General features: G+C 44.8%; 2 protein-coding genes and 1 pseudogene across 4 annotated transcripts; 2 read left to right on the forward strand and 1 right to left on the reverse strand.

Moving 5' to 3' along the window:
• The first annotated feature begins 6,614 nt into the window (after positions 1 to 6,614).
• On the forward strand, positions 6,615 to 13,076 carry GIMAP5 (GTPase, IMAP family member 5). 3 transcript variants are annotated; one of them, XM_054655305.2, is made up of 4 exons: positions 6,836 to 7,202; positions 10,048 to 10,128; positions 10,369 to 10,417; positions 11,677 to 13,076. In XM_054655305.2, the coding sequence occupies exons 3-4, from the start codon at positions 10,375 to 10,377 to the stop codon at positions 12,555 to 12,557; spliced, it is 924 nt and encodes a 307-aa protein (XP_054511280.1). In that variant the 5' UTR covers positions 6,836 to 7,202; positions 10,048 to 10,128; positions 10,369 to 10,374; the 3' UTR covers positions 12,558 to 13,076. The 3 variants fall into 3 exon arrangements, with proteins under 3 accessions (XP_009452825.2, XP_054511280.1, XP_016801447.2); XM_009454550.4 differs by lacking the exon at positions 10,048 to 10,128 and having other exon boundaries at positions 6,615 to 7,202; XM_016945958.3 differs by lacking the exons at positions 6,836 to 7,202; positions 10,048 to 10,128 and adding an exon at positions 7,209 to 9,993.
• Positions 13,077 to 15,958: 2,882 nt separating this feature from the next.
• Positions 15,959 to 18,689, reverse strand: LOC107975662 (GTPase IMAP family member 5-like; annotated as a pseudogene).
• Positions 16,978 to 24,295, forward strand: LOC107975988 (BET1 homolog). Its single transcript, XM_054655306.2, has one exon. It carries the CDS (start codon positions 19,285 to 19,287, stop codon positions 19,627 to 19,629), a length of 345 nt encoding a protein of 114 aa, XP_054511281.1. The 5' UTR covers positions 16,978 to 19,284; the 3' UTR covers positions 19,630 to 24,295.
• Positions 24,296 to 25,094: the final 799 nt, after the last annotated feature.

The following is a 25,094-nucleotide window of genomic DNA, read 5'->3' on the forward strand; positions in this document are numbered from 1 at the left end:
ATTCACAGGTCTTCCCACACTAAAGAGGAAGAGATTATCCAGGGCATGTATACTAGTTTATGGGAATCTTGGAGCCCACCTTAGAATTCTGCCTATCACAGTCATAGAGATGGCTTAAAAGTAAAAGAATGAGGAAATAAACATCATGAAAACACTCATCAAAAGAAAGCTGGAGAATCTACATTAATATAATATAGATCCGTAGTCCACAGAGCAAGGAATATTGTCAAGGATAAAGATGGACATTACATGATGATAAATGTGTTAATGTATCAGAAAAATATAAGAATCCTTAGAATATTTGCACCTAAAAACAGAGCTTCAAAATACATGAAGCAAAACTAAAGAAACCAAAAAGATACATAGACAAATCCAAAATTATACTTGGATACTTTAAACCTTCTTTCTCAGTAATCAATAAAACATGTAGACAGAAAATCCGTAAGAATATGGAAGGTACAAGACTGGATACATTCCCTTAAGTTCAGGAAAAGGCCAGAATGTCCTTCATTGCCACTCCAATTTAATGTTTTGATAGAGACCCTGCCAGTGAAAGGAGGTGAAGAAAAGAAATTAAAAGCACACAGATTGGAAAGAACAGAATAAAAACTGTTTTTATTTGCAGATGACATAATTTTCTATGATGAAAATCTCAATCAAGAAAAAATTCTAGAATTAATAAACTAACAAGGTCAGAAAATATAAGGTCAACAAACAAAAATCAATTATATTCTTGCATACTTGTAATGAATGACTGGAAACTGAAATTAAATCATCAATACCTTTTATAGTACCATTAAAATTATAAAATATTGGGATTAATCTAAGGTTTTTACACTGAAAACTACAAAACATTGATGAGGAAAATCAAACAAGACCTAAATAACTGGAACAATATTATGCCATGTCCATGAATCAGAAGATTCAATATTATTCAGATATCAATTATTTCCAAATGAATCTGTAGAGTCATGCAATCACAATCAAAATCTGGAAGGATTTTCTTATATATTTTTCAAGCTGATTCTAAAATTTGTATTTAAAAACCAAAACCATTTTAAGAAAAAGAGAATTTCCACTTCCTGATCACAAGATTTATATATAGCTGCCATCATCATAACAGTGAGGTACTGGTGAAAATCAGACATAAAGATCAATGGAACAGAATACAGTTCAGAAATAGACATATATATATGATCAATTAATTTTTGAAAGGGTACCAAAGTAATTTAATAAAAAAGGATATTCCCTGCAAGATAAGTTGATGGAATGAAAAACTGGACATATATTTGCAAAAAAAACTTGATTTATATCTCACGCCATATACTAAAATTAACTAATGTGGTCTTCTGAAAACCGTTTCTCTAGACTGCAGTCTCCTTATCTGTAATATGGGGGAGGAAAGGACTAGTTTACATGATCCCCAAGATTCTTCTAGCTCTCACCTTCTGTGCCTGTGCCTTTTTCCTTTCCCTTCCACACAACTCAGTTATTCACTGGGTTAAACTCAAATGGCAGACGTGTGCATGCAAGTCTCCATGAGGCTTATGGCAGCACAGGCTGTAGTTTTCATAGAAAAGCCACAGGAGGTATGACTTCTAATGTTGTCACTGAACTGTTTCTAACGCTTCTTGTGCAAATCAACTGCCTTCACACGTTCAGCTTTGCCTCCACTTTTTATCATTGCTCTTGCTGTGTTTTCCCTTCTCTGAAAAAGCAAATAGGCAGCCACTGTGGTCCTTGCTTAGGCTCCCAGGATACAGAAGCATCCCCAGGCCAGGAACCCCATGTCCTGGGTCTGGGAAAACCTGGCCTTGACAGAGACCGTGGGGCAGCTTGGGAGCACTGCCTGGGGCAGAATCTGACGGAATCTCCTGACTGTGTGTAAGGTCTGATAGCTTCAGGAGAGGAGGAACCAGAGATCTTGGGGTGGGATATGTTAAAAGACAATGTGCACCCCAAGAAGCCTGGGCCAGTCCTACAGATGTGCCTGTTGGTAACTCTGATACCCCATGATGTCAAATGTCAACAGTAATTTCAGACAGAAGGAAAGCAAGACCCAGACAGCAGAACTTTGTATATTATACTTTTTTCATCAAAAGTAGAGCTTCCCAACTTTTTCATGTCGATGTCCACATGGTAACATTTGTCACAGCATAGTGTGTAAACAGAAGAGGCTGCTCTCAACCTCAGATGCAACTGATCTCAGGCCTTGAGCCACCTTGGGGTTTTGGGGGGCTCTTTGTCTCCCCTCGGAGGGGTGAGGGGGAAAATATCTCAACAAACCTATAATTGATTGACAGCTCAAGGGCCGAGAATTTCCAATGTAATGACTCAAAAGGAAATCAGCCTGGTGAGGGTACACCTCAGCAAGCTCAGAAACATTATTCGTGACAGGAAGATATCAGCTTGTGGATCCCAAGACGCTCACCCGGAGACATTCAGTTAGTTGCAGGTGATAATGTCAGGGTAGGGGAGGGTCTCATTAGGCTTTCAGGAGGGTCCACCCCACTCCAGATGCAACAGGAGCTGTCCTCCATGATGCCAGCCAGGAAATCTTCAGGGACCTTGTCATCCCATCTGGACCTCATCTAACCCATCTAATAAACAACTAGAGGAGAGCGTCAAGGCATGCATTCAGTCCTGCTCCTCCCTCTTGGCCTTTTGGGCTAACTAAATGGGTGAAGGTTCTACTCTAGATGCAATGCTATGGAATTAGACAACTAGACATCAGCTACCCAGACAACTCCAGAGGTCATGACAACAAGCTCTTAAACCTGCTCTAGGCACTGTCCTGCCCTGACACCTACATACTCTCTGCTTCCTTTAAAATAACCGCTTCAAAGGGCCCCTTCTCCACCTCCAGTCAACCTTGATCACATGTCCAAGTTCTACTCCACACCTCAGGGCTTTCTCCTTGGGGTTGGTCCGTTTTGACCCCTTTTCTTCCCAAAATCCTGCTTGATACATTGTCTAAAACTGTGCTTTCATGTATTTTTTACCATGACCCTCAGTTTTATACTGCTTCCCAGAGCTTACATACACTCATATTTTGTGTGATTAATTTCTACAGTTTCTATTCTACTCTATTTCATGTTTTAATGCTCTATAATGGGGTGTATGAAATACACTTGTCCAAAACATTCATTTGGGACCCTTACTCATTGTCTTTCATTTGCATAAGCCTTGTCTCTCTAATAAGATTTCAGATTCCTTACAAGGATGGCTTTTTGTCTGCTTCCCATAGGTGCTGTCTGGACTTACCACCCATTAGGGCTGGTGTGGTGCAAAGGCTCAGGAGAATAGGGTAAATTTGCTTCAAAAGATGCAATATTTAGATACTTAGAGTGTACTTCATGGCATCGTTAATCCTTCCTCCATGTTTTATGTCAACTGTGGGCTCAAATAGTGGCCCCTTTAATTGACCTGGATGTTTCTGAATCCTCAACTCTACCTCCTGGATTCACCCCTAGATGATCTCCGCCCCCACCGTGAAGCCTCTTCAGCAGTTGTGGTCTTTGTAGAGCACCCTTATCCAGGAGGCTCCTTTCCTCACCCTCAATTAGAGGCACCCCTGACCTGGCCCCTCTCAGCCCTGAAAAGAGTAGCCATGACCTTGTCCAGACACAAAGGAAATAATAATGTTGATAATATAGAAATGCCTGCATTTTAATACTTTTTTTCAGCATCTTTTACCTGCTCTTTGATTTTCATAAGAACACAATGTTCTAAAAAAAAGTTCCAAGAAAGAACTTTTTTTAGAGTGACTACCGACAAGGAAGAGAAATCACACTTCAGCATTTGGCTTCAGCGCCCCCCAACCCTGACTTGGGGTTTCATTTCCACATTTCCCACTAGTCATGTTCATAGGAGACCTTCATGGAATAGGGTGAGATGATGGATGAAGAGACAGAGGCCAGACGGTGAAAGACAGCAAACATGACTAAGTGTTAGGAGACCTTGTGGTGACCAACAGGCTCAGTTTGACTGGAACTAAGGGGTTTCCCAGGACGTGGGCCTTGTAGTACTAAATCCAGTCAAATTCAGGGCAAGTTAGGCAGTTGGTCACCTAGGACCTCAGCCCAGTGGCTCAGGAGAAAGTGGTAAATGCCATGCCTCCTCTTTCCCTGTTTCTCCTTTCCTCCTTCATCAGAAGGCAATAATTGTCTGTCTCCCATTTCAAACAGAAGGTCCAAGGCATGAACCCAGGGGTCCTTGAATCACTCCAAGTTGGTAGGGAAGGTGGCTTCCCAAAATGTCTCCGAGATGGAGCTTTAGCATCTCCTCAGCTTAATAAAGCTGATTCTCAGGGCAGCCTACAGGTATCTACTCTGAGATGGCTACTGCGCTCAGAACTCCAGAAACTTCATCGCATAACTAGAGCACATGAGTTGCAACTCAGCGTGCTCAGTTCTGTGCACCAGGGAGCATCACAGAGAGAAAGCAGGGATAGCAGAGGTGGCTGGGGATGGATAGAGACATGCTTTCAGTAATGATTCATCATATTTTGTACTATGTCAGGTTTGGTAGAGAACTGTCTCTGTCCAGGCTGAAAAGGGATTGAATTTGGTGTCAAACAGAAGGGTAGGGAAAATGGCCACTTCCTCGGTATCCCAGGTTTCCTGGGGGTTTGTTTGTTTTGCAAATCTGAACAGAGGAATAGAGAGGGTGTGGAAAAAGGCACAAAGAGTCTAGTTTTGGAAATCCTTTCATATCTGGATATATACGAATTTCTACAACCCTACTTTCTGAAAGTAGCTACCTAAGATTATTCTTCTAGCACTAAATGTAACTACAAAAGGGGACATGAGGGAAGAGTTAGAGCATTTAAGTTGTATGTTTTACTCATTTACTCAGTAAGTATTTTTGAGCACTTTCTAGGGCTAATTTCTAGCAAGATACTGACCTAAAGACAGTCCCTGGCCTCTAAAAAGCCCACGATCTCACCCAGAAAACTGATAGAGACCAGTTAACACATTTCATCATTGACTCCCTGGGGTCTCTTTGAGCCATAAGAGGAGCCTGGGAACTGCTAGAGAAGAGATAAGACTTAGAGAACAGAACTCAAAGCAGAAAATCAGTCCTTAGCTGGGGTGCCAGAGCACTCAGTTCAGTGGATAAAAATAATGTTTGCAAATAGTTCAAACCAAAAGGAAAGAAGAGAAGGAGTTTGAAGATGTCGCCAGAATTCAGTGAATTTGCTACATTGATGGGAATGGTTAGCTTCGGTGCCCCTCACTGTTTATAAGATTTTGATGTGAACTCTGTTGGTCAAGTTTTTGAGAGATTCCAGCCAGGTGCTGGGGGAGTACCTGGTCCCTATCTAGCAAGGGTGAAATCCTGGTCAGATTACAGCCCACTTTCTGCCCTGCTCTGCTCAATTCACATAAATTATGAGTGCTGACTAGGTTGAAAGTCCTTGAAGAATTTAAAAGTGTAAGGGCGAATAAAAATCAAAAATAAGGAGAAAACATTAATTCTCTTTTCTGGGGAAAAAATAAAGTGGAAAAGAATTACCCCTCCCTTCTTAGAGCATTTTCTTTAGAAACCTTGTAAGTGTGAAATCTTTCTCTACCCTTTGTAATGCAAATCTTTTTAAACGCTGTTTGACAGCCCAGGGCTGTCTGTAGAGCATCTGGAAGCCATCCCTTTGAAATGCAAACATCAAGGAAGGTAGCGTCCCCACCTCCCAGTCTCTGTGTGAAAATAGGGGCCTAATTTAGGAGCCTAACTTAGGTAGGAGCCTGACATCTGCCAGCACCTTTCTGAGTTGCAAATCTTCCTCTTGCCATAGAGGATGTGAGAAGTTTACTTTTCCTCTGGAAAGACAATTAGCTAACACAGATTATTACTGAGTGAATTTAGGATGAACTATGCATGACAAAGGGTGCTGTCAAGTCCTCTTACTTGAGGACTAGTTATGGTTTAACTTGAAAACACGTGTGTAATGGGTGGCACCTGCCTGGCTGTATAACCAGGTGGCATCCCTCTCCGTCTTTGCAATCTCTTCCTGAATTGTCTGGGATCCAGATCACATTCTGGTTCAATGGACATTCAATAATAAAATTGTTTTCTTTCTCTTCTGCCTCTGTGGAGAGGTTTTCTGGGGTGGCAGGAGATTGTTTAAAATTGTTTTCCCATCAAGTCTTAGACAATTGTTACCATATGACTGTAAGCCCCACTTCAAATGTCAACAGAGAAGGATATGGGGATTCTCTGGGCCATGACGGCCCTCCGCCTAAGTCCCACTGTGTTCTCCATCGCATAATTGCTTTATGTCCACTGCCCTAACCTTAAATGGCAATCAGGTTTATGTCCACTACCCTAACCTTAAATGGCAATCAGGTTTATGTCCACTGCTCTAGCCTTAAATGGCAATCAATTCAAAAATAGAGGTTCTATCACCCTGCTTTCAACCCTTACCAGATAAACTGACACGTAGACTCCACAATGTCCCCACAGGGTGGGCTCCATCACGTGCCAGACAGCTTACCAGGGTCAGTCACGAGCCCAGAGTCAAACCCTGCAAGGGCTTGTTCTGGTCCTCTGTGGACCAGAGTGCCTTTCTGATCCTGGTTAGCAGAAACTTTCCAGAAGCAGAGCCTGTGAGAAGGGGCCCAAGAGTGCTGGGAGGAGCAGGTGCCCCGGTGATGGGTGCTGAGGGCAGCAGCTGCTGCCCAGAACTTTCCAGTCACTAGGGGCCTTTTCTGAACTTGGAAGTGGGAGAGTCTGTAATTCCCTTCATATCTCCTTCTTCCAAATACTGCTTGCTTGAAACAGTCAAAAAAAACAAAAAAAAAAAAGGAAATGGGATGGGGCACACTGTCCCAGGGCAGGCTCATGACAGGAAGTGACCCGTTAAGGAAGCAGCACATCGCTGCATTCGGCTGGTTTTCAGGGTCTTGTTCCCAATCAGTTTCCAGCCAACACCAGGGTGTCCTAGTCCGCAGAGGTGTGGGGGACACATTCCATAATCTCTACTTTTCTTTTTGTGCAGCTGAGTCACGGAGCTTTCAGCCCCAGCACATGGCTCCTCCTTAACTGCGTCTGCTCAACCTCCCTCAGCCCTGTGAACAGCATCCCCGCACACAGACGCAGAGCAGGGCTCTCTCTGCTGCCACTTCACCTTCCTGAGAGAGGACCAGCCGGCCAGAGCCTCAGTGACTGCCACCCTGGAGGACAGGGCACAACAGCCGTTTCTGGTAAGGAGAACTGGGTTTATGCTCACAGAGACTTTGGGAATTGAAAGGATCACAGTTTGGTCACAGCTGTTCATTTCTGACATGACCTTACACAGATCCCCTCACTTCTGGGTTCGCTGGTCAGTAAAACGGGGCAATGGTGATGAGTGTTGCGGGCATCAGCAGGTGCACAGCTGGTGGAGCACAGCCTGAAGAATCTGTGCCTGCACTCACAGCCCAGTCCCAGGACAGCGGGCTTTGCTGCCCCATTGCCCATTACTTAGCCAAGTCGATCTCCATGAAACTCTCAGGTTGTAAGGCTGAACTGATCCTCTCATCAGTGGGACAGATGGGAGAACTGAAGCTCCCAGAGGGTGATAGGCTTTCCCCCATCTCCCCTAGCATGCCGGGGCATTCTTCTCAATTTTACCCTCCTAATTTCTCCTGTCCCAGACCAGCCAGACACGTACCATGTCTCAGACAAGCCTGGGAGCTGAGGATGGATTCTTAGGGCTCCCCAGGGCAAATGTGGGATATTTTCCCACCCCAGGAGCCTCATGTTCCAAACAAGACCCCTGAGTGGACCTTGTCTTGTGACTTTCAACTTCTGAAAACTACCCCATGCTCCCCCAGATGCCCCACATTTTTCCTATGACACCCTGCCGGATGCACACCAAACCGCAAAACACATGATTCCAGTACCTGGAAATACATGGGCTGGGGCAGATGGGTGAAGGAAATACTTATGAACAAGGAAGACAAGAAGTGGTTTGATCTTTTCTAAAATAGTATGGAAGAGGCTGCTTTCTTGTAATTTGCTAAAATAAGCTCTTCTCATGGTAAAATCAGGTTCATGCAATTTTCAAATCGGAATGTGCATTTTGTTAATTTGCTTCACCCTTTTCCCTGAGCCAGACCCTCCCACCAGCTTGCCAGAGGCTGCTACTGTCTTGCTTGCGCACTGCCTTCCAATCTCTCATGAACTTTGGTCTCTTTTGTGGGACGATTAGTAAAATTTTTCCTTTGGAGAAGACGCCTGTCTTCATTCTCAATTCCTCCACTTTTGTCTGCCCTGTAGACCAACACGTATCACATTCCTTCAAGCCTACGGTGTGTCCACCACGCTCTATTCAGTTCTTTTATAATCTCCATGACTCATTTTAGCATTGCCATCAGTATCCTTTCTGACTCACCTGTGAACACTTTGTTATTTGTGAATATCTGCCAAAAAAGATATTCCTCAATGCAGCCTGATCCACTCAGAAAGCTTGGATTGGGAGAGCTATTGTTGCTGCTCATTGGCTAACATAACATAGTTTGACTGGCTTTTGTGACAGGCAATTGGCTGTTTTAAAAGAAAAGACCTCAATTCAGAGAAACTCCTGCCACCAGCAATTTTATTTTTGAATAACCTTTTATAAGAAATGCACTCAAGATTTTGCAATAAAATTCTGTGTGTTGGTTTTAGGGTAGGCTTCTAGCTGTCCAATTAATTTGTCTCCTGACCAGGGAGTGGCAGCATTGTACACGTTCCAAGAGGTTTGTTGACTTTTTTGGAAAAGTCTCTTTTTCCGCCTGTGGAATCAAGGACAATACACAGCAAAAGGAGCCATTTCCTGATGCTAGCTCCATTGTAAATATGTGACCTTTGGCAGGTCATTTAATGCTCAGTTTCCTTGCATTTTAATAGAAATTTTAAGATCAGTTTTGATCACATCACAGGGAATTTGAGAGAGCAATTAAAATAAGAAGGATGAAATAACTTTGAAAATTATAAATATATTCACAGAGGCTTATTGCAATTATGATGTTCATAATCAATATCATTACCACTGTCATCTTGACCCTTACCACATCATTATGTTGATTCCAAACCTCAGAAAACGTCATCTAAAGTAGAGAGGATGTCAGGGAACTGGTGCTATTTTAGCAAAAGCCAGAAGCATAATTTACCAGAGACGAGAACAGGGTGTGGGAGAGAGGAAAATGTTCTTCTCTGGGCTTAAGAAAAAGAAAGAAAGGAGGGAGGGGAGGGTAAAGAGGAAAGGAGGAAGAAAAGAAAGAAGGGAAAGGGAGGGAGGCAGGAAGCTGTCTTAATACATTCTGATAATATAAAAATAGATTTCTCGACCTAAAGAAGGCCAAGAAAATCCACTGAATGAACAGAAAAATGTGGAAAAGACAGAAATCACAGAAGTTATTAAAAATTGAAGTTTATAAATAACCGAAATAGCAAATAAAACATGAAAACTGTTTTTAATTTAATGATAATCAGTAAAATGTAAGTTTAAGCCAATTAAGACATCCTTATTTATGCCCATAAGGATGACAGGAAATTAAAAGTGTAATATTACCAAGTGCCTGTGAAGATTTGGGGACTTCTTATAAATGGGTGGTGCAAATAGGAGTTAACTCGACTCCCTGGGAGTCATATTTGGCAATAACCAGTCACCTGGAAAATGTACATCCCCAATACTGTTGCACAATGCTGGAAACCCGGAGCAGGAAATGAGTTGTTCTTGAATTCGGCCTGAAGTTGATTCTTTCTCTTCAGTCACCTCACTACCTCCTCTCCACCAACCGTCAGGGTGGGAAGGCGGTCATACCGGTCCCCCTATACCATTTCCTCTCATGTCAGTTCTTCGTGTCCCTGATCCCCACTTCCATCCTCCCACTGGACAGTACCTTGTAATTTCCTCTCCGCCGCTGGAATGTCCATTTGACACAAAGACTTTCTGGGACTGGAAGTTTCCACTACTTCAAATAAACCAATCTTATTTACAGCAAGGCAATTTTTGTTTTCTCTATTCTGGTAAGTTTGTTACTTTAATTTCATTTTTTTTAATGCCTACTCTTTGTTCCATAGAAGAATGCTTTCTCCATTTCATGCCTTTCTGGTTGGGGGAGATAATCAACTGATTTGCTTCAAAATATTTCCTGATTTTCTGTAAGTTGAGGGGAGGGAAGCAATCATGCACTATTTCAGCATAACCTAACATCTAACATCACCTGCTTTGTTTAAAGTTATTTACAGATGTTTCAAAGTAAAGTATGAGTTAGAAAATTAGGGATGGAAGTGGCTCATTTGAGAATGATTATTCTTAGATGTCTGAATTGAGGTGCCCTCAGGCTCTACCAGCTCCCAAATGTACATCTGCTTTTTATCCTTTTCCTGTTTTTATTCCAGGAGAGAATGGGAGGATTCCAGAAGGGCAAATATGGAACTATGGCTGAAGGTAAGAAAGTCTTGAAGTTCTCAAGAGCCCCAGACACTTGGGAGAATCACAATTCTCTCCCCATCTACCCCCACCTAAAACACAGTGGCAGAAACCCATTCATTTTAAATGAAGAAGATAAAGGCAACTATCATCGTGTGTGTGTGATCAAACCATCACACACACACACAGACACACACACACACACCATAGTGTGATGCTCTCCCTGCATCAGGTATGTGGGAAATGTGGAAAGGAAACCAAGTCATAGGTTGAAGGGTCTGGAAGCAAATGGTGAATATGTTTTATCTTTCTTTGTCTGCTGCCAGCTCAAAAAAAAAAAGGTCCCCATAGGGATTTAGTCATTGTGCTTGCTACAAAACACCACAAAATAACTTAAGAAAAGGAAGAACTAACCCAGAGTGGGAGAAATAAAATAATAGATTTTTAAGAGCCTAAAATGCACTTCGAATTCATTTGGGCTCTAGAAATCCACAGGTTCTCCCCTCTTCGTGCCTTGAAGATTTTCGCTCCTGCCCCAGTGTCACCCTCTCCAACACCACTTCTGCTATAATTTTGTGTGCTTCAATCAGCCACATAGATGAGCTTTTCAACACACATGCTTCTATTGAGCTTATCTTCCACCTTTTTGAGCCATCCACCCTAGGGTCATCTCCCAGACGCTGCCCTAACATTAACTACAACCTATGTCATCTTAATTTCAAACATTTCACTCCCTATCCAGAGGGCACAGACCCAGGGACAGGCAGCTGACCCCCGGCAGTGGGTCACTATAGATCTGCCAGTGGAGACCTCCTTGACCCTCAAGACTGGGATGAATGTGTGGAGTGTGTCTATACAAGTGTGCCTGGAAATGTGTGGGTGAAAGAGAAGTAATTGGATTTTCTCACTTGTAACTACTTATCCCCTGCCTCCTTCTAATAATTCTCCATGGAGCTGGCCTAAACACCACGCAGGGGAAAACACAAGGACCATTTTCTTTCAGGAAAGCTCTATTTGCCACAATCCAGATGAAGTGCTTAAAGCATTCCCTTAATGCAACAGTTCTAACTCCTGGCTGTGGATCCAAGCATGGGCTTCCAATGGGGCTTTCTACATGCAAGATTCACCTATAGTTGTATGCACACTTTTATGTACACATAAATATGTCTGTCATTCTGGGGAGGACGTTCATAGCTTTCATGAGATAACCATGAACAATGACCTAACAGTCTTAAGAATCATTAACTTAGTAAGATACAAAACTTCGTTTTCTACAGGTAGATCAGAAGATAACTTGTCTGCAACACCACCGGCATTGAGGATTATCCTAGTGGGCAAAACAGGCTGCGGGAAAAGTGCCACAGGGAACAGCATCCTTGGCCAGCCCGTGTTTGAGTCCAAGCTGAGGGCCCAGTCAGTGACCAGGACGTGCCAGGTGAAAACAGGAACATGGAACGGGAGGAAAGTCCTGGTGGTTGACACGCCCTCCATCTTTGAGTCACAGGCTGATACCCAAGAGCTGTACAAGAACATCGGGGACTGCTACCTGCTCTCTGCCCCGGGGCCCCACGTCCTGCTTCTGGTGATCCAGCTGGGGCGTTTCACTGCTCAGGACAAAGTGGCCATCAGGAAGGTGAAAGAGGTCTTTGGGGCAGGGGCCATGAGACATGTGGTCATCCTCTTCACCCACAAAGAGGACTTAGGGGGCCAGGCCCTGGATGACTATGTAGCAAACACGGACAACTGCAGCCTGAAAGACCTGGTGCGGGAGTGTGAGAGAAGGTACTGTGCCTTCAACAACTGGGGCTCTGTGGAGGAGCAGAGGCAGCAGCAGGCAGAGCTCCTGGCTGTGATTGAGAGGCTGGGGAGGGAGCGAGAGGGCTCCTTCCACAGCAATGACCTCTTCTTGGATGCCCAGCTGCTCCAAAGAACTGGAGCTGGGGCCTGCCGGGAAGACTACAGGCAGTACCAGGCCAAAGTGGAATGGCAGGTGGAGAAGCACAAGCAAGAGCTGAGGGAGAACGAGAGTAACTGGGCATACAAGGCGCTCCTCAGAGTCAAACACTTGATGCTTTTGCATTATGAGATTTTTGTTTTTCTATTGTTGTGCAGCATACTTTTTTTCATTATTTTTCTGTTCATCTTTCATTACATTTAAATCTCTGGACCCTGGAGCACTTCTAATGTATCACCCCATGGAGTCATTGTTCTAATAATCACCAATTCAGACTCAGATCCTCGTGGTCTGTGGAGCATGCTGCTTGCTGTCTGTGCAGCTCCCATTTCCCCTTCTTCCTGATAGACTTGGAGCTGTGTGCCTCCACTCCAAGGCTGCCTGCCTGCTGTAAACACTATTCCACTCTGTCTGCCAACGACTGCTTCAGGAACGGGCCTGAGATCCCATGCAGGTCCCTGAGAAGTGAGTAAAAGTCCGCAGAGGTGGGGATGGAAGATCTCTCCTTAGATAGAACCTGTCTTCCTCCCTGGCATTGTGGGGTCTGGGCGTGACACTGGGACTCTCAGCAGCTTTGTGCTGCCAACCTGAGATTGAAGGCAGTGCCTCAGAGCAGCACAGAGAGTTGGGGCCACCTGAGCCCTGAGCCACCAGCCCTGCAGCCTGCCCTATCTCCGCATTTCCAGTTGTATTAGCCAATAAATTTCCTACTTATTTAAGCTATTTGAGCTCCGGGTCTCTTCTACCTGCATTCTAAAACATTCAAAGTAATAAAAATTTCTCCACATTCCTTTTTATCCTTTAAATCTGTTGGAACTTCCCAGTCCACATGCTTCCTTTGAGCAAGTGGCATCTAGAATAAAGGAACAGGGTTGGCTTTTCTTGTTCTTAAAATTAGGAAGAACCTCCTGCTCCTACTGAAGTGCCTGCCACATAGTGGACATTCCCTGAACTCTGAGTAAAGCAAAACACTTTCAGATGGATGGATTGCATTGACGAATGGCAGTGGGAGAGGGTCAAGGAAATGGGGTGCCCTGTACGCAGGGTTTTCTCTGTGCTTTCTTCTCAGTTTGGCCAGGGGCCCAAAAGAAACACAGCTCACATTTCAATGCTCTGCAAGGAATCACTTTGGCAAATGTTCACACATGAGAAAGGTTAACCAAACTCTTTCTCCTTCTCCACTGTAAAATGTCCTTGGATCAACTCTCCAGCTCTATTTCTTTGGAAGTCAATGTCCACACGGTTGGGGTGGGGGACAGGTTGTTGACTGGGTACCAGGCAATCGTGCTCACCATGAAAGCGATTCCTTGTTAGTAGAGGGAGTGTGGACTGGGCGACCCAGGAATGGACCATCCCCACACTGGAAGGAAGCTACTCTGGCAGCGCCGCTCTGTAATGCTTTCTTAAGATCATGGCTATGTCAATCAAGAGTGCCTCCCTGGAGGGAGGGAGAGCCCAGACAACATGTACTGGACCAGTTTCCAGAGGCTTCAAGGTCACCACACTTATATGCAGTCTTTGTCTCCCTTGGCTCGGCCCACTCCTCCTCTGCAGGGCTGCTGCAGTGAAGGGAACCACATTTCAAAGAGCCATCCAGGACAGAGGTGAGTTCCCTCCCAATGTTGCCATCAGAGACCACACCGCAGGACACCTCCTCACCTCTCCTGAATCTGTCCTGTCCATCCCCACTGCTACTGCTGGAGTGCAGGTGCTGATTTCCTCCGAATGTTATCCCTGTCCCCAGGCTTATACTTATACAACCCAGCTGCCACCTGATTTTCCCAAGACACACCAACCTGCTCAGAAGCCTCCAGGGAGGATTCCAGAAGGCACCCTTGAATCCTAAGAATGAGGCCCAGACCCCCCATCCCCACCCAGCCCCAGCCCCCCGTGCACCCCTCCTCCCGTGTGCTGACTCCCATCCCCTTCCTTAATCACGTGTCCCTCAGCCTCCAGTGACTTCCCCAAGAGGCAAGGATGTTCCCAGTCAGCTTAGCATCACCCCGTCTAGGAAGCTGCTGCAGAGCCTGCCGTGGTCTCCTTCTTGCTGACATTGCTTCCAAAAGAAACCTTCTCCTACAGCCCCACTTTTATGTGCTTTCATCCCTCGACCCCACTACCCCTCCTGGGGAGTAGAAGCCTGTTATTTTTTATCTTACACTCCTGGTGCCAGGCATTGACCCTGACCCTCAGTACTCACATCATAAATGTCTGTGAAGCTGGACTGAATTAAGTAAGTCAAGCTCAGTTGGAGCAGTTTGGGAACACTGAATTGAGGAGGTGGTCCTCAGTCTGAGAACTCAGGGTTCCCAGGGTTTGGGGAGCTGGCACACAACATACTCCCTGCACATGTTTGGAATCAGTTCTGTGCCAGACGATGCAGGAGTCAGTGCCATGGAGCCAGACATAGAGCTTCATTGCCAGCAGCAGTGCTGGAGGATGCTGCTAAGGGGCATCACAGCTGAGCACCTCAGACTCACCCCAGAGTAGTCACTTGCCCATCCAGCCATGGGCTGTCCGGGATGGCTGCAGTCTCCCTTACCGAACACAAAGAAGAAGGTGTGGTGGAGGGACCCAGGGACTTCCTCTTCATCTGATTACCTGTTTCCACTGAATTCCCGATCTGCCCATACTTGAGCCCCATGTCTGCCTTCTTCTCTTTGCTGCTTGAGATGGGGAATATCACCCTTTCCTCAAATTCCCATGGACATCACACGTCACTGTCCTGGATGGTACTGAGTTTCGGGTTAGAGATATCTCATTGCAGTTCAGCCCAGTCAACAATGGGAAATCAGTGAAACAAATGACAGCCCTTGGCCCAAATCTGGCTCACCACCTGTTTTGTACAGCTGTGAGCTAAGAAGGGTGTTTACATTTCCAAATGGTTGAAGAAATCAGAAGAAAAATAACATTTCATCTTCACACATGAAAACTGCATGAAATTCAGAATTCAGTGCTCACGAAGTTCTAGGGGACACAGCCTTGCACACCACTTACAATCTTATCCATAGTGGCCTTTGTCTATGCGGCAAAGGTGAGATAAGTAGCTGGGACATCTACCATATAGTCTGCTGAGCCCAGGTTTTCTGCTCTCTGGCCCTTAAAACTCCTACTCCAGGACATCCCAGGTCCTGCATTTCCCAGCTGCTCTCCTTGCTTTCCCCAAGGCAGGCCCCAGCCGGCCACGGCAACCCCTTGCTCTCTTTCCTTCAAGTCCAGCCCCTTCTCCTCCAGCCTTCTCCATACCTGCAGGGTCCCCTGCTTGGTTCAGCAGATGGATCTCACCATCCTTGCTCTCTGAGGTGGGGGCAGGGCATCACCTTTTCAGCCTGCAAATAAATCTGAGCATATCTATGAATAAAGTAAGGAATTCTGCCAGCAGCTTTTCACATAGCACATTTCTCCCCTGGACATCAGGAATGCAGAAAGCAGGGCCCAGGGTGAGACATTCTCAGAGCATCGTAGCCAAGCACCTTTCTTCCTGCAAGCCCCCAAATATTCCATAGCTGTACCCAGCCAGTTTATGATTTACACTCACAATTTAAAAAAAAAAATAAAAAAGAACTCGTTTTTCTTTCTTTTTTTCTTTTTTTTTTCTTTTTTTTTTTTTTTTCTTTTTTTGAAACAGAATCTCTGTTGCCCAGGCTGGAGTGCAGTGGCTCGATCTCGGCTCACTACAAACTCCACCTCATGGTTCAACTGATTTTCCAGCTAATTTTTGTATTTTTAGTAGAGACAGGGTTTCACCATGTTGGCCAGGTTGGTCTTGAACTCCTGACCTCAAGTGATCCACCCACTTTGGCCTCCCAAAGTGCTAGGATTACAGGAGTGAGCCACCACACCCAGCCAATATTTTATTTATCTAAAAGCACTGGATGGAAAATTGATGATATGTCTGATGCAAGGAAGATAAATTGGGAGTGAAATTCTGTAAAAAGCAAGCAAAGTGCTGTACACACATCAACAGAGATGGCAACTCTGGGAAAGAAAAAAGGCAGCCTGTAGAAATCACCTAAAATGCTCAGTGTCCACAAGTGATACAAAAGTTCATTAAAATGGTAAGAACAATCAAACCACACGTAATAAAAAGGCAGACATGACAACCTAAGAAAGCATCTGGTGTTTGACGCTGAGGAGCACCTTGCATGGCCAGTTACTCTCGTCCTCCCTCAGCTCTCACCTCTGCTTCTCCACCTACTGTTCCACCTTGGCCAGGTACTGCCTGTAGTCTTCTTGGCAGGCCCCAGCCCTGCCTCTCTGGAGCAGCTGGGCATCCAGGAAGAGGTCATTGCTGTAGAAGGAGCCCTCTCGCTCCCTCCCCAGCCTCTCGATCACAGCCAGGAGCTCTGCCTGCTGCTGCCTCTGCTCCTCCCCGGCAGCCGGGTTGTTGAAGGCACAGTACCTTCTCTCACATTCCTGCAGGTCCTTCAGGCTGAGGTTGTCCATGTTTGCTACATAGTCATCCAGGGCCTGGCTCCCTAAGTCCCCTTTGTGGGTGAAGAGGATGACCACATGTCTCATGACCCTGCCCCAAAAACCTCCTTCACCTTCCTGATGGCCACTGTGTCCTGAGCAGTGAAACGCCCAGCTGGATCACCAGAAGCAGCACATGGGGCCCGAGGGCAGAGAGCAGGTAGCAGTCCCCGATGTTCTTGTACAGCTCTTGAGTCTGGACCTTGGACTCAAAGATGGAGAGCATGTCGACCACCAGGACTTTCCTCCCATTCCATGTTCCTGTCTCCACCTGGCATGTCCTGGCTACTGACTGGGCCCCCAGCTTGCACTCAAACACAGGCTGGCCAAGGATGCTGTTCCCTGTGGTGCTTTTCCCACAGCCTGTTTTGCCCACCAGGAGGATCAGCAGCAGCAGTGATCCTGGAGCCAACCTGCCTTCTTCTCAGCCTGTGAGAGCGGGTGAAGAGTGAGGGTATAAAAACTGCATTCTGAGGAGGAGGTGCCAAAAGACAGAAGGCAAAGGCATCCAGAGGCACTGGCACCCTGGGTCAGTGAGGACCCCATAGCCCCGCTCCCATCACCTGACCCCAAGTACAGAGAATAGAGGGACTCACACAGTGTTTGTGGGATTACCCAGCTGGCCAGAGCTCCAGGGCTCTTTCCCTTTGGGACTGCTGAGCTCTGCCCCTTTCTGGCCTTCCCTCGATGCACTTCCCACCCTGAGGGCCTGGGCTGGGGCCGGCAGGAGGCCGTTTCCTCGGCCACTGCAAGGTCCATCTCATGTTTTCTTCCTCTCCCATCCCTGGCTGATCTTGATTTTTCACGATCACAGTTTTATTTGGAAAATCTTGTCCTCACTGAAAAGTAGATGGCAGCTAACAGCTTAATATGCTGTATTTCTGGGGGGGAAATGTGTTTTCCTTGTTGTGGGTGAATATAGTCTTGTGCCTTTCACTGCCAGGTGGGAAGTTTGCCCCCCAGTTCTGAGTCTACAACCCTTGATCTTTATAAGAACTTCACCAAGTGCAGTTCCCTTGCCTGTGCAGAAGGCACCTTCTCCACCCATTCGAAGCCGTTCTATTTTGTCCTAGAGGGGAAACCATACATGGATTGTTCACACTGGAGGCGGATGTGATATCCAACACAAAGCATCACATTTTACAGATGAGGAAATTGGGGCAAGAAAAGAAAACCCTGCTGAGGTCACACATTACTTAAGGGATGAGCTGAGACTAACACCAGGTCTGCTGACTTCAGATATTCTCAGCAGTAGCCTGGATTTCCTGCTGAAGAACATACAGACAGCCCCAAAATGCACCACATGCTTGCATTTCCCAGCACCTGTATTTAACATACAGGCAGCCCAAAAGTGCACCACATGCCTGCGTTTCCCAGCACCTGTATTTAACATACAGGCAGCCCAAAAGTGCACCACATGCCTGCGTTTCCCAGCACCTGTATTTAACATACAGACAGCTCCAAAATGCGCCACATGCCTACGTTTCCCAGCACCTGTATTTAGCTAATGGGAGGCAGTGAATGGAAGGCAGGGAAGGCTGATGGATGCTGTCCACCCAGATCAAGAAAGTCAGCAGTTATTTCCAACTGAACATCTGGCTGTCATGGGTTCTTGTCCACTTTTAGGGTCTCAGGGCTGGTACCCAAACTACAGTGTGCCCGGCAAAGCATCCACCTTCAATAAACTCACAAAAGAAATTCTCCCCTACGTTTCCATGGTGATGGTGGTACAAAGGGTGACCAACCATCCTGGTTGGCCCAGGTCTGAGAGGATTCCCTGATTGAAGGTCTTTCAGTGCTGAACTGGGAAAGTCCCAGACACACCAGGATGGGTTGTTTACCCCAAGAGTAGGAGATTGTCATGGGTCCAGGTTAGGGGTGGGGAGTAGGGGAGTGTACATCCAGTAATTGGAGAGAAGAACTGATTTGTTGGGCTCAGATCAATGCCTTATGCTACAGAGGAGGATTGGTGCTTCCCTATTCCTACCTCAAACAGACTCGGACCTCACTACCCCAGGGGCACTTCTTATCAAGCCCCCTCACCTCCTTGCATTGTTCCCTCCATACCTTTCCTTCTACCTCCTACGTCCAGTGCTCGGGTAGAAAATCCACCCAGGCCCCACAGAAGAATAACTTCTCAGGCTTCGCTACTATGAAAAACCCATACAACCCATTCCAGAGCAACATGAGGACCTTGCTGTGTGCAAAGTTTCAGTGAGTTGCCTTGTAACAGGCTCAAGGCATTAATGCTAAAAAGTGAGTCTCTAATTGCAGAATTGCAGAGCCTATGCCAGGTCAATTGAAAAAATACTTTTTGGACTGATGTCATGGTGCTTTAGGGGAAGAAGTTGGTGTTCCACGGGGCGTTGGTACTGAAGATGTGGTCCGGGTCACCCCTAGCTCTTTCCTACCCACCCAACCCTCCCGCGCCCACCTTTTCCCTCTCTCCTCTAGCACAATGAAGCATGCAGGCCTGGGTGAAGGAATACCTCCTGACAACTCCGGGAATGATGGCTATGCTAATAATGGGTATAGTGCCTGTGAAGAAGAAAATGAGACACTCACTGAAAGTCTGAGAAGCAAAGTAACTGCTATAAAATCTTTTTCCATTGAAATAGGCCATGAAGTTAAAACCCAAAATAAATTATTAGCTGCAATGGATTCACAATTTGATTCTACAACTGGATTTCTAGGTAAAACTGTGGGCAAACTGGAGATTTTATCCATAAGGAGCCAAACAAAGCTGCTGTGCTCTACAATGCTGTTTCATTTATTTGTCTTTTTTTGTTATTTATTGGATTAGTAAACTGAGGTGATGCAAGTAATTGTGAATTTGGAATTTGTTCCAACTTAATGGCTTGGCGTACAACTTTGGTAAAAATCGGCACCAAAACATTCCTAGTTTTCAAACACTATGGCATTTTCCATTGAAAATTGCTGCATGTTGCTTGTTTTATAAATCACATTAGATAATACAGTGCTCTTTGAATATTGTCTGTTTTTTATTTTTCTTTTTATTTTAAGTTCTGAGGTACATGTGCAGGATGTGCAGGTTAGTTACATGAGTAAATGTGTGCCGTGGTGGTTTGCTGAGCCTATCAACCCATCACCATGCCACTTAATAGCCCGGCATGAATTAGCTATTCTTCTTGATGCTCTCCCTCCCCCCACCCCACCCTCCCCTGACAGGCCCCAGTGTGTGTTAGTCCCCTCCCTGTGTCTGTGTGTTCTCATTGTTCAGCTCCCACTTACAAGTGAGAACATGTGGTGTTTGGTTTTCTGTTCCTGCATTAGTTTGCTGAAGATAATGGCTTCCAGCTTCATCCATATACCTGCAAAGGACACGATCTAATTGCTTGTTATGACTGCATAGTATTCCATGGGGTATATGTACCACGTTTTCTTTATCCAGTCTATCATTGATCAGCTTTTGGGTTGATTGAATACGGTTTCTTGATGACTCATTTTGCCCCCTATCTTCAGGGGCAATGAGATTGTGTGGCTCCACCAATTTCCAAGTTGTTTTTCTATTGTTTGCTAACTGTCAGATTAAATAGCATTGTCATGTTCTGTTGTTATCATAAATGTAGGTTTATGTCCCATGTAAGGAAACTTCCAGTGAGAGAATAACAGAATGCCTGAAGAGCCTGACTGTAGTTCTAGAAGTAGTCAACCAGTCTGTGATAGAATGGTAACTGAATTTTCCTAACTGCATCAACTGTGATGATGTACTCCTGTTTCCTCCTTTATTTAGTTAAAATCATAGACTGATTTCTTTTTACCTATAATCTTCCTAATAATTTTTGATGATAGTGACCCATCACTTCTCTCTGCCCAAAGAACTCATTCTTTAAGTAATGCTTGTTATGTTGGCATAGTTCTAATAGGGACCAATGCACATGTGTATCCGTATAGTTATTGTTTTATATTAACTTTATAAATTCTGTTGACTTGGCTTATAATAGTTTTATGATTTTTACTATATCGGTAGGACTATATATATATTATCATTTGTGACAGAATAATGTGAAGTTAAGTAATTACTAAACTCTAAATGGAAATAGTATTCAAGAAACTCAAGCACTGAACTTGAATATAAGAGTATTGTTGCTTTAATCCAGTGTATTTGTTTATGGAAAGAAAAACACAAAGGCAGACTCGAGTAAAAAGGAACATTAAAATATTGTTAAAAACTCTGTATTACTACTATTTTGGAATTTACCCGTTTATAGGATCCAAAAATAAATTTTCAAATAAAATATTTTTATAAAGAAAAAAGTTTTTGGAATAAATGGATTTTCTAATGTTCCTTGGGATCATGCTACATAAGATGGTATCTAGCTCCCTGCCCCCCAACGGAGACACAGTTAAATTGGCCAGTGATTACTTTAGCAGGGAAAATAAATTAATAAATAAATAATTTTGGAATCATTTTCATGTAAGTACTAAATGTCAAAACTCACTTTCTATGAGGTAACTATTTAGTAATTTCTTTGTAAGTGGCTCCGAGGGTATTTTTAGCACCAGTACTGCCTCCTGGAATCTCTCTGTTCTTTAGCCAGGTCCCATGGAAGCTAATCTAATCTGGTTGCAAAGTCTGTCCCACAGTACGCACAATTCAAATAAGAGTTATCCACCCACAGCTCTGATGACACAACTCAAGCCTTGCTTTTACACCCAAGCAAGTGCTGACGTTTTGGATAGAAACCAAAGCACTTTCTGTCATCCTGCAATCCGTGAGAGGGCCCTTCAAACTGAGTGTGATGGTCATTCTTATGTGTCACTTAGCAAGGCCATAGTACCCAATGATCTAACCAAACACTAATCCAGGTGTTGCTGTGAGGGTATTTTGCAGATGTGGTTAATGTGAAGTAACAATTACCTTCCATAACATAGAGGGAAATCATCTAGGCAGTTGAAAGTCTGAAGACAATAACCGATTTCCCAGAAAAGGAATTCCACCTCAAGACTGCAGTGTCTACTCCTGGCTGAGTGTCCAGCCTGCCCACCTGTACTACAGATTTTGGACATACCAGACCCCGAAATCACATGAGCCAATTTCTAGATATAAATCTCTTAATAGATATATATCTCTTAATAGATATATTCTGTTTCCCTGGAGAAACCTGGCCAATAGTCAAAACTGATTATTGCTACTGATACTCAGAGAAAGAGCAAACCTGAACATAAATCTCATCTTTTTGGCCGGGCGCAGTGGCTCATGCCTGTAATCCCAGCATTTTGGGAGGCCGAGGTGGGTGGATCACCTGAAGACAGGAGATCGAGACCAGCCTGGCCAACATGGTGAAACCCTTTCTCTACTAAAAATACAAAAATTACCCAGGTATGGTGGCGCATGCCTGTAATCCCAGCTACTCAGGAGGCTGAGGTGGGAGAATCGCTTGAACCCAGAAGGCGGAGTTTGCAGTGAGCCGAGATTGCACCACTGCACTCCAGCCTGGGTGACACAGTGAGACTCTGTCTCAAAAAAAAAAAAAAAAAAACTCATCTTTCCAAGGATGATTCTTTTCTTTTCAAGAATGATATTGGGGTGGACATTTTTTAAAGATGTGATTGCATGAGGGGGAAGGCAAATGGGAAAACCAACCATTTTTTCACTCCATCTTGCTGCAATGCTGATGGTTTGGAACTCAAGACACTCTGTTTTCTCATGTGCTGCCCCTGGATTGTCTTGAACGGTGGTCTCCACAGGAGCCGGTAAGGGGGTGCTCCTGAGCATCAGAGGAAAACAGGTGGCACTGGTAGGTGCCTGGAGAGGTGTGTGAGGGGAAGATAAGGCGATGCTGAAAGAGCTGCAGAGGGGTAGGTGGACTTGGAAGCGGATATTCCTACACTGGGGGAGGCCAGGGACCTGGCGAACTTGGCGGTCTTGTAATACCATCTACCCCTTTTAACTACCGGGAAACTAAGATTTCCAGGGTTTCCTAAAGCAGCAGTGACATGAGGCCAAGTCTGCACCCAAGATTGAGGGGGTGAAAGGATATTAAAGGGAGAAGGCAGCTTTTTCAGGTGTTTCAGGGCAAACTGAGTGCCTGTAGGGCCTGAATCTGTGGCTGCCCCTGTGCTGAGAGGGATCAGCCCTCCGGGAATATGTGCAGCAAAGCTATTCACGTGCTGTGTTTGGCCAAGAGATTGGTGGCGGGCCATTTCCTCCGAGAAGGAGAACCTGAAATTGCTGCTGTCTCGGAATCCAGCCTGAACAGAAAGAAAAGTGAAAAGGGTGCTTCTCAGAAACATCAGGATTATTCTCATTTGCCTCAATTATTTTATTGAGGAGTTTTTCCTCTCCAGTCACAGTGCTGTCCCTCTAGCCCAAACCACCACTACAGAGAACCCCACCCAAGTGCCACACCAGCCCTCTGGACAGCACTATCATTGCTCCCCTCCAAAAAAAAAAAAAAAAAAAAAATGCCTATTCTGGGCTGGCCATCAACTCACCTCACTCATCTTATATCCATCAATCCTTCCATTAATTCATTTTAAAATGGTATTAAATGCCTCACACATGGAATATGGTTGGACCAGTTTAACCTGTCCAGGCACAGTGGCTAATGCCTGTACTCCCAGCACTTTAGGAGGGAGGCCGAGACTGGAGGATCACCTGAGCCCAGGAGTTCAAGACCAGCCCTGGCCACATGGTAAAACCCCATCTCTACCAAAAAAAAAAAAAAAAAAATTAGCCTGGCACAGTGGTTCATGCCTATAGTCTCAGCGACTAAGGAGGCTGATGTAGGAGGATCACTTGAACCCAGGAGGCCAAAGTTGCAGTGAGTCATGATTGTGTCACTGCACTCCAGCCTGTGTGACAGAGTGAGACCCTGTCTCAAAAAGAAAGAAAGAAAAAGAAAGGAAGGAAGGAAGAAGGAGGGAAGGAAGGAAGGAAGGAAGGAAGGAAGGAAGGAAGGAAGGAAGGAAGGAAGGAAGGAGGGAAGGAACGGGAGCAGCTCATGCCTCAAACTGGGAGAGCATCATCTCTAAGCTACTGAGAGTAAAGAATGGTTCCCTCCACTATGAGGGGCATGGTGGAGAAGGGGAAGGTGGAGACCCCCACTGGAAAAACTTTGAAATGCTCTGAAACTAGTGGTTGACCTTGGACAGATTATCTTACTCTCATTTGCCAAAAGTAGCAATAATATTCTCTCTACTTCCCTCACTGGAGTTTCCAAAAGATAAATGGCATGCTGATTAGAAAAACATAACGTGCAGTTGTGAGGATCTGCCAGTTAGAGGGTTATGAGTCAGGGTAACTGCCTAGTAATAAAGCCCTTGCCATCTATGACTTCATTCTTGTGGACAGTGGAGTTTTAACTACTTCTATATATATATATATAAACCACACTAAGCCAAGAATTTACTAATAGGGAAAATTGCTGGGGCAAACGGTGAGGAGTATAGGGGAACTCTCAGTATTTTTCATTCCCATTTTTCTGTAACTCTAAAACTGCTTTGAAAAATATATACATAAACGTAACTGTATATATATACATACAGTTATATATTATATATTTATATATTTTATATATATATATATATAACTGCAGATCATCTTGAGTCCTATTCCTGAAATCTTTCTCCCCTCTTTAAGATGGAAACTATTTCCATCAAGTGGAGTGGTATAGTCAACAACAAAAGGCATGGGAATAAAATGAGATTGAAATCAAAAGGTGAATTTTCAGCCTGTCCTTCAAAGACTATCCCCTAACTTCTGGGGAAGACCAGGGTGGTGGAAGGATGTTCAGGTGATCTTTCCTTGCCCTGCAATTTGTGGGGAAGCCATATGTGTACCCACATAGAGGGTGCAGCAGTCACTATGTGCATATATGAAAATGCTCTTGCACAAACACAAGAAATGAGCTCATTAGTATCACCATAGGGGTACCATCTGAACTCATTCTATTCCAGATTTTAGGTTCTTAAAAATATAATATCAGTCATATTTTCAGTTAGCACATATCTGGGACTTTAGGGTATATGATTTTTTTCTCCTAATTCAGGAATAAAGAAACTGAGGTTTAGAAAGATCAAGTGTCTTGTCCACGCTGGCACAGATTGTTACTGGTAGAACTGGGGGGTCGGGGTGGGGGAGAGAAGAGAAAATGAAAGAAAACAAAACAAGCCTTGTTATCTGCCAGGTCCTGGAATTTCTTGCAAGGTCTACAGATGGCCTAGGAGCAACCCTCCCTCTCCTAGGCAGTCTCTCTCACTGTCTTATAGGCTCTTTATAAAAACACAAGAGCAATGAGACAT

This window comes from Pan troglodytes, chromosome 6 (assembly GCF_028858775.2).
Source record: "Pan troglodytes isolate AG18354 chromosome 6, NHGRI_mPanTro3-v2.0_pri, whole genome shotgun sequence".
NCBI lineage: Eukaryota > Metazoa > Chordata > Mammalia > Primates > Hominidae > Pan > Pan troglodytes.

Excerpts from the sequence above, each read along its gene's own strand:
- GIMAP5 (XM_009454550.4), top strand. The coding sequence starts at position 10,375 with ATGGGAGGATTCCAGAAGGGCAAATATGGAACTATGGCTGAAG. Across the intron at positions 10,418-11,676 it reads ATATGGAACTATGGCTGAAG|GTAGATCAGAAGATAACTTG; the intron begins GTAAGAAAGTCT and ends CGTTTTCTACAG.
- LOC107975988 (XM_054655306.2), top strand. The coding sequence starts at position 19,285 with ATGAAGCATGCAGGCCTGGGTGAAGGAATACCTCCTGACAACTCCGGG.